The 10124-nt window shown below is 33.9% G+C and overlaps 1 protein-coding gene across 1 annotated transcript in view; it reads right to left on the bottom strand.

Moving 5' to 3' along the window:
* Positions 1-2691: 2691 nt before the first annotated feature.
* The window catches only part of LOC108690656 (homeobox protein abdominal-A homolog), a 24861-nt gene continuing 17428 nt past the window's right edge, over positions 2692-10124 (bottom strand). Inside the window, exon 3 of the mRNA XM_018198050.1 lies at positions 2692-3092. Coding sequence (XP_018053539.1) covers positions 2692-3092 — 401 coding nt within the window. The remainder of the gene's footprint in view (positions 3093-10124) is intronic.

Raw genomic sequence — 10124 nt, 5'->3', positions numbered from 1 at the left:
CGAATAATAATAAATATATTTTTTATTCTTTTTTATAATAATTCTAAAATCAATGAAAAACGAACACATTGTATTGCTCAGCATTAAACAACATGTTTATTTTCGATTTTATAGTTATTATATTAAGAATAGCGTTACATACTTTAAATAAAATTTGATCAAGACATTTATGATAAGAAATCAAGACCTATGCGATATCGATCGCACTAATATGGAGGAAAAAAAAAAATTAGGTAATAATTTATATATCTCGGTTATTTCTTTCAGGTTTATCTTCTCCTTTTTTTACGAACTCTAAGTAAGTAATACCAACAACGGGTTCTATATCTATGGAAAAATCTACCCTGACACCAAATTACGTATTTAATGTACTAAGAATGAGATACTCGTCCGGTAATGTGGTTCGTGTTTTTCGTACATATATACGAGCGTGTATCCATGTGTAGCTTATTTTTTTCTCTCATTTGTTGCTCATTTTCATTCAAATTAGTGTGTACTCGCGAGCACTTATATAATTTTCAATATACGATTGAAAAGAATAATACAAAATATTACAAAATGCAAAAATTATAATTCTTAACTAATTTCGATCGAGCGTTATAGAAATATGTTATAAAATTTTGCATGTAAAACATTTTATCTCAACTTTAGGTTAAATGATTAAATTTTCTCAAAACGATAAATAAATTAACCGTATGTTATGTGTACTTGTGTATATGTAATTTTTCTTGTGTATCGAAACGGCAGGATAATCGAGACAATTACTTTGTCAGAATCTTGACAAAATGTGGTTGCCAAGGATATTGTACAATTATTTATCATCTATATCACGCTTTCAAGAACGTTCAGAAAGATATATTCTCGAGAAAATCAATGTTTATATACTCACGGCACGTTACCTCGTTCTTCAATGTCTGAATATCATTTATGTCTTTCCATTATAACATTTATATTTCTTAAAATTCTTCGACAAAATTCGCGAATTCAACGATATTTTATTGCTCACGATAGGATACTACTTTTTACTCTCACATTGGTAAAAAAATAAATACCCTAAATTTTTATTGTGTCTAAAATAATTTACTATATTATTAACAAAAAGTTTTATTTCTTGCGATTTATATGAATTGACGTATCGGAATGTTTGAAAAACATAAATATGTTTCTCTTATATGTTTTTCTTGTATCCGTGAGTATAGGTTTTTTGTGCGAAACCGAGCGTACCGTAAGAGCTGTTTTCAAGAAAAAGTTTTTTTATAGCACATATATTATATTACATATGCTTTACTATATAATTTATATAAAACCAGATCTTTATCTTCAAGCAAAATACAATTGTCTTTATAAAACCCATATGTAGATAAAACTTAAATAAACCTATTTATGTTTGATGAATAATTAAAAATTTCAATATACAAAATCGGCATAAGTATTATTTAGCTAATTTGTTTACAAAATGTACGTGCATATATTGAATTTTTTTCACTGAAAGAAGCGACATAGGGAAAAATAATCATGTACGCCCACTGCTTATGATTGTAGACCGATATCTAGAAGAAGTATCGCAGTTATTGGAAGTCCGCAATCGCGCGAGAAACACATTCGTTTCAACGAAAACGTCGTGAATTTTACGCCTTTTCTAATTTTGCTTAGTAATCGTACGAAGGAAGTGTGACGTTGAAGATAAAACATTTCAACGTCAAAAATGATGAAATCATTTTCGCGAAATCGCGTCACCGTTTTTCCTTCGGAACGAATGCATCCTATAAGATCTAGCTAATCAACGAAAATTCGTACATGCAAGATAAGTGATTAATCGAAGATTAGTTAAATTCTTATTTTGTTCGCTGGTTTCTTACAATTGAATGCCGGTTTGTTTATAGAGCTTTGATTTATTTCCCTTTTTTAAGGTCTCGATCAATTAATCGAAATGTCGTCGTTAATAATCCTGTCGGCCCATATAACCATTAATCCTTCAGTTTCAGTCCATTTAATTAGTCTACTCACCGCCTCGATGTAATTATTGGCTCCTCATGGCAGTATCGCGCCAATTCGTATGTTCATCGCTTGATAATCGCGATGGCTCATTGTGTAGCACCCGATTAACAATATACATTATACGTTCTAGGAATCAGTCACAGGCTGAGCCCCGTGCGAGGCGGTTTCGTATGTCGCCCTTCAGGAGCTAGCCAAGTAAGTACGTAGCTGGGGTGGGGTGCGTTCATTTTCTATGTTTCGAGTTTTTAGTTTTTACTAAAGTTTTTCGTAAACATCTACTTATTTTTCTTTCTTGCTTAAAAAAAAAAACAAAAAAAAAACAAAAAAAAAGAACCGACTCAGCAAGGCATTCGTCGTACCTTTATTTTGGTCGCCCAGAGAAGATCGCGTTGTGTGTATCTTCCAGGCTTCCTAAATCCTCGCTATCTTCCCCTCTTGATAAAAAAAAAAACACCGATGACTGCATCCGCTAAGTCTTCTACTTGAGAGCCAGCAGCTCACTGACTCAAGGAAGAACGCAAAAATCTTTGCATCAGATGTTTCGTACCTGTTTCTCGCGTGCGAAGAGGAAGAGAACTCAGGATCTTCTACGTGATCGACCTTACCAACTACTTCGCTTCGGAATCTTCGTCCAGGCCGCTCCAGTCTCTTGTGTCTTCCTTAAAAGAAAGAGAGTCGGCTCAGTAAGGTATCCTATGTGGGTACCTTACTGACTGCTTTCAGAAGATCGCTTTGCGTTTTTTCCAGGCCGCTTACGTGATGCTGCTGCTGATGCTGAAGAGCGGCGCTCTGCTGCTCCTGCTGTAACTTGGCCTGTTTCTCCGCCTGCTGTTTTTTCATCATATCTTGCTCCTCACGCTCGCGTCTGGCTTGTTCGTTGATCTCTTTGACTGCCCTCAACTCCTTTTTCAGTTTCATTCGTCGATTCTGGAACCAGATCTTGATCTGTCGTTCCGTCAGGCAGAGTGCATGCGCGATCTCTATTCGTCGTCGTCGCGTCAGATAGTGATTAAAGTGAAATTCTTTTTCTAATTCCAATGTTTGGAACCGCGTGTATGTTTGCCGACCTCTGCGCCTCGGACAGCCATTCGGACCTGAAAATGTTAAGAAATCTAATTTTTGAGACCACTCGATAGTCTCTAGACTCCTTTTCTTAGATAAATTATAATCTTAATGTGCAACAAATTTATTTAGATTAAAATTAAAAAATGTTCAAAATTATTTTTAATCTAAAAACTTTTTTTTGTATTTCTAAAATAATAAAATATGTTAACAATTTGAAAAATACAAATATATATTAATATATAATAAAAGAAAGCAATATAAATATATATATATTCCATATATTTCTGTAATAAAGAATTGTACCGTAGATATCTTTGATCAATTCTTTTATTAATTTTTTATGAAGCGTAATCTCACCAACAATAATAATTTCAAATAAAGATATATTCTCTTTCTTGTTTTTGACTGATAATTTCAGGTGCTCTTTACACCCCATCACAAATCTTAACTCTCTCCTCACTTTCTCTCTCCAAAAAGAAAAAAATGTTCTTTCAACCTGCCGCTTATTGCGAGGGTTAAAACATATAAAAAAGGATGAATAAAAATAGAAAGTTCCCCAGGAAGCTCTCACGAAAGTTACAACGAACCCTTTCTAGTGCTATTTCACTCGTTTAACTTTCTCCAAGAATTTATGTCATAAACAAAGATACAGGCGACTTTAAATTTTTTACGGGTTCCAAAGATACGAATCGAAACAGGTAAAAAAAAACCGATGAACAGGTAAAAAAAAGTTTGAGCGACGTTGTGGGATTTATTTGAACAGTTTCTACAACAGCACAAGTTGGCTATAATTAAATGATAGTAATAATAATTAAAATCAAATGTAAAATAATCAAGGAATTATAAAAGCTAGTGAGGCAAATTTAACTGTGATAGTTACATATAAATGATCCCTTTACACTGTAATATCATTGCTAAATTTCGAATGTATTTTCGTAATCAATTCAAAGATAATTTCACTTTCAGTTGTCGCCACGAGCGAGGCGCATTTCTTTTTTGAAGATCACTAAGAAACCGGTTCTTTAGTGTGCAAAGAGTGGACAGCCATAATACCATCATTCGCGGAGCGACGCTGAGTGGCTATATTATTGCCTCATGATGAAGCAAATGCGTGCTACTGACCAATAAAAGATAGCAAGATTTTTCTTTCCGATTATTTTATGAGAGTACGAAGATTGTATCAAGACGATACAAAAGTGAAAAAATTAATTATTATATTGGTTGGAAATCAAAGGAATGAGTTACAACAATTAGCCACAGATGCAAGTTGAAAGTAACATACATGTATATATGTATATGTAAGAATATATATGTATAAATATAAAAAAAAGCATTTCAGTTTTTATTTAATAACCATATACTATAAAATAGAAATTTTTTTATCAAAACTACGATTTAATAAGTAAGATTTTACGATCGGAAATTAAAGAACGGTGAAAAAAATAATATATAATTACATTTTGATAATCGTTAGCCCTGAACTTGCTGAATCGAGAAGAATAAATGTAAATACTACTTGAAATATATCGCATTCATAAATAAATAAAACTAAAGCATAATCATATTTCGTAGGAAACAGTAATGCTATTTATGAAGCTTGGTAAGCGATCGCAATTTACACTCAAGTTATGGTAATAGTCATGTAGTCGTGATTCGCTTACATCTTACGGAATAGCATGTCGAGAAATCGGATTAACAAATAGCAAAGGGGATATTACCCTATGACAGATTTAAGCGAGAGGCACCGTATTTTCTTTCATCATAATGATACTCGTGCTATATAGCGAACGGAAGCTCGAATGACACGCACGAGCGCAATTCTCGATGCAGGATGACCCATCAAATACGTATCGCTTTGGGCCGCGCGAGCAGAAAACTCTTGGAGAATGCAGAGAATGCTGATATTGAATTCAGCATGGCCGTTCTCACCAATGCGGTCCACAAGCTCGTGACGGTGTACGCGTATACCTGAATCAGCGACCACATTCACGAATTCCGCTTTTTATGTACGTGTGGTAGGACCAGCCGTGTCTGTATTGGTGCGAATCAACACCGTTTTTAGCACGGTCGTGTGCGTTCAGTTTGGCACACGTACGTTCGTTGCAGCCACGGGGTGGTTACTGAAGCCCGAAGGGTGGGACATAGGTTACCTTGGCAACCCAGAGGGGAGACCATTCCATCCTCCTGGCGGCATATCACGCAGGAGCAAGCCTAGCACAGCAACCAGAAAACTCTTGGTTGCATCCTCTCCACCGACTCTAGAAGAGCCCGTCGATCTTGGAAGACGGGTGAACTTGATTGCGCCCACTCCATTCGCCATAAATATGGCCTATCGGCGAAGTGCTGGTGTGCGAGTATTATCAATAATTTCGATATAGGGAAAACTAATGCCGCTGTGCCAGAATTATCCAACGAGAATAAAGTTGCGCGCTGAGCTAGAGGCTTACCAGAAGCATGAAATAAGACATTCGTTTGATAAAAATAAATAAAGTTACTTTTCTGAAATAAAAATGCAAAACATTTTTAAAGAACTTAATATAAACGACAGTTAATTAATAATTTTCTTTACGTGTATAAACTTTACGTACTTTACATAAAATGGTCAATGCTTCTTTTGAAATTACCGTAAAAAAAAAATAAAATAAAATAAATAAATTCATGCATGGAATAAAAGATTGATATCGCTTATCTCTAGAAATCCGCAAAGTGTTAATTAGCGTTCTGTCGTAAATGATTCGGAGACAAATAAATTATAGTCAATTGTCAGCGGTCCATTGCCACTCTACAGAAGGGCGATGAGATGCGCGCATAGAAATACGCTATTATGGATGGCACAGGCCTGTGTCTAATTACGGTCATATACTAAGTTTAATATTTGCTTTAGATCTGTTTTAGCATGCAGCTCAAGACTTGGGGAACAATTGTCGATATTGTGGAAATTGTCAGACTATTGTCTCCAACAATCTGTACCATTACGAACCCAGATTTGCAGACCTACACTATTTTTTATATAGATGTCTAAAGAATTATTCTTTGTTTTAAAAAGTAACGAACGTTTATCATTACATCATACATTTCATCAAATCTTTTTTATATCGTTACACAAACTAAATGAATTGATGAGATATAATTTTTTTATTAACTTTTATAAATAATCCGTCAGCAATTAATGCTCTTAAATCTATTAAATTATATATTAAGCAGTGTCCATTCGATGTTGTCAGATGCTTTCGCGTTTATGAAGCAATTCATTTAGTGCGATCAATATTGTCATCCCTATGTAAATGAGCCAGTATCATTAAATCTTAACACTGTAGTTGTATTATTCCTTCGATCGAAGTATCAAGTGCGAGCTAAGAACGGATATTAACTTATTAATGAGTCACGCTACCACTAGAACACTCTGAAGTGTCTGGATTCCATCTAAAAATTAACTAACCTATAGACTACTACTACAATACTAAAAATTTGAGCAAATGTAGCATGATGATGTCGAAAAAGTATTAGACAGATTCTGCGATATTGCCAACTGTCTAGTCTTGACAACACCTGCAAATCGCAAACCCTCGCGTCTAGATATGTCGCATTATGGCCTAACCCCTCTTTGTTCGACCGCTGGAGGGCCCATGCATGAGCCCCTCAGCGATTCATTCATAAATATCTCAAAACGGCTTAATTTCGTGGCGCTGCGGGCAAATAAAATCTCGAGCCGGTGAAAAATGTAGACAGTTTGCCAGATGAAGGAGAACGAGCGGGGGAAAGGAGTAGAGAGAGACGAGAGAGGAGATACGACGTAGCCACGACCCACGATTCGCTTGATCGCCGTCTCGGGTCACTGCAGCCTCTGCCAGAGAACGATAGAGTTGGAGAGGACCGGATAGGAGGCAAGTTAAAGAAAGGGAAGGGAATAGAAGTGGAATGTAAAAGAAATGGTTGAAAGAGAGAGAGAGAGAGAGAGAGAGAGAGAGAGAGAGAGAGAGAGAGAGAGAGAGAAGGAGAGTGGATGAGATATGTAAAGGAACGAGAGGAATGGGAAGTGCCAAGGAGGAAAAATGTTTACAATAATTCCGTCGTCCGTTCCGTTGCGATTCCAGCTCCGGGTGCGATTTATACGGCTAATCCTCGCACTTTTCTTACCTATGTCTCGTCCAGTCGCCAGGTATTCGGTTAGACTATATTTCAAGGTCGATTATTTAGCTACACCAGACGGTAGATAAATCGTTATTCTATCTGATATTCATTAAACCACCTCCCTGCCCGTTTTTGCCCGCCCCGATTTGCGAGCTCCAGCGATGTTGCCAATGATGCCACTTATCGGCGACATAAGTCGCGTGAAAAATTTGAAATAGCTGGAATCTAGTCTACTATCGAGAGATAGGGAAATTCGCGTGAACGTTCGCGAAATGTTACCCGCGAGAATTCGCCGACAATGTTATAATTTCTATTTCATAACTGATAACGCAGAGTTTTTTTTGCAATGCTGCTTCGAAAAAGATAGTATCCTCGATGCTTATTGCCAAACAGTCAGTACGTATCTGATATCACTGCGGCAAGTGCGCTATGTAAATTTTATGAGAGCTGCTGTTCGCAGGTAATTATTGTAAGTGGTACACGAAAGAGATTAAATCTACTCTAATTTAAAGACCAATTTAAATAAAACGTGTTTTGATTATGCTTTGATACTTATAATTGGATAATTTTACAATTTGAATATATTGTAGATTGTAGTCAAGACATTACTTATTCGAGTATATTGATGATACATTGCTTTTCCATTTGAAATGTTAATTTCAACCGCTAATATATCAATTATAAAGGAAGAAATTCAATCTAACTAGACTAATCTTGGATTCAAATTAGTCGGTCTCATTATATAAAAAATATTTTATTTCTGCTCCATTATTCGTCGTCGAATTATTCCTTTAATATCTTGGAAAAACTACTAAAAATCTATATTTTGTTATGGAAGAAATTTTAATGTTTTTTATTTCAATTTATAAATAAACATATATAAATAAACATAGATTTAAATAAACATAGAAAAGCAAATAAATGTTGTGTGTGTACGTTAATTCATTACTTATGTTAGCTTATCAAGAAATTATATTATGTATAAATTATGAAGAAATTATGTTCGATTGAAAGAGCTAATAAAATTAATACGAGGAACTTTTAAAATACAATTTTTTTAATGCTAACATGCAATTGATTTCAATAAAAATATATTATTTTTTACGTAATAATAAATTATTTAATTCATATCATAATGTTTCTAAGCAAGGATTAAAAATGTCGGATCAAAAAGTATCTTTATACGTTGAAATAAATATTTTCAATATAATTTAATATATAATTTTTTTACATTTTTATAAGGAAAAGTTCTATAAATATTATAAAGATTGTTTGATAATCGTTCTGATAATTTCTCTCCTGTACATGAATGGAGACCGAATGACCGAAGCAAACGTCAAAAAGGGTTTATTGTTTTCGATCGCATGTCGCTGCTCAGCGAGAAGAACCAAAATCGCATGGTGGCGCGCACGAGGCGCGCGGTTGACATTTAATCGCCTTTTTAGATTTACGATGACCTGGCCCTATTGCCGCTATTACAGCGCAGCAGTCTCTACCAGCTATTTTGTCCCAGTCAGAATGAATGACTATCCGGTCTATTTGAAGTGACTGCCACTTCTTAGTCCTAAAATCTTTATACTGCTTTATCGAATACTGTTTTAGCAGTAGTAATTTTTGTAATCATTCTCTTACATTATTAGTAAATTTTCTATGTAACGTGGCTAAATATAATAAATTAGGAAGATCTTCCATCTAACATAATTAAAATGTATGATAATTATATATATGATATTATAGATATGATATGTAATTATATTACACATATTACATAGACACTTGAGTCAAGAGAATATAACTTAACAATAAGCAATAATAAATTTATATCACATAATTAATTAAATTGAATCATTCATAATCAATTAGAATTATAAAATAAATATGCAAATATAATGCAAATCTTTAAAATAGCTTTTAAAATGCTATTATAAAATAGCCATAAGAAATAATACATTATTAATTAAATAAAAAAAAAAAATTAAAAGATTTCATTTCCGAGAATTCAATTTCCTCTTAAAGTAAAGTATGAAAATTATTTTATTTATTACTTTAAATTTAATAAAAATATTTAATTTATTTATTAAGTAATTTTTGTTATAAATTTTATGTTGTGTGTCAAATCAATTGTATTATATCAATTGTATCAATTGTATATTTTGTGATTGTAGACTACAAAAATTTGTTCCTTTAAGTTACAAAAAAAATTCTACTCCATTTACATATATATATTTTGTATGCATTAATACGCTGATATGACGAAACAATTCGAAGAGTTTTCGCCGATTTAGAAACTGGAGCATCCTCATGCTCCGATCGGTGGCTGCGACGCGGTCGACCTGACACTGACATTAACCACCGCGAAAACGATTTATCGCTTCCCCAGTTATCACTATAGAGAAGAACGGGATATGAGTCTCCCAGAATACTCTGTGACGAAGTTACACATGGCAAACTTTCTCAATATACATATATCTACACTGAGAGAAAAATGTACAAAATTTTAATAAATAATTGTTTGAATAGTACTAATATAGGTAACATTTATTAACGTAAAAATAAATATTTGTTAAATAAAATATAATAAAGTAAATTAAATTGGTTCTTGTACCAATTTAACGAACTTCTTTTTTAATTAATTATTAAGTTTTAATAAAGATCATTTACGATCAACAATCACTAGTATATAAATTTTTATTAAAAGAACAATTTTTTTTGCTAAGCAAATTTGTCAAATTCATGTGAAAAAAATACATAAACGTTCATATACGCAAAATGGTCTGAGCCACAAAGATGATACTAACACCAACCATCGCGGCTGGAAGTTGGATACACAGGTGCCCGCGCACGCGTAGCGTCCGTCATGGTCGGCAATAGACTTAAATCCTGATTGGTTGGACAGCTAGTTGGAGACTGTGTGAAGTATACAGGTACAC

Source organism: Atta colombica, unplaced genomic scaffold (genome assembly GCF_001594045.1).
Source record: "Atta colombica isolate Treedump-2 unplaced genomic scaffold, Acol1.0 scaffold344, whole genome shotgun sequence".
Lineage (NCBI taxonomy): Eukaryota > Metazoa > Arthropoda > Insecta > Hymenoptera > Formicidae > Atta > Atta colombica.
This window is presented reverse-complemented; position numbering and strand designations above follow the sequence as displayed.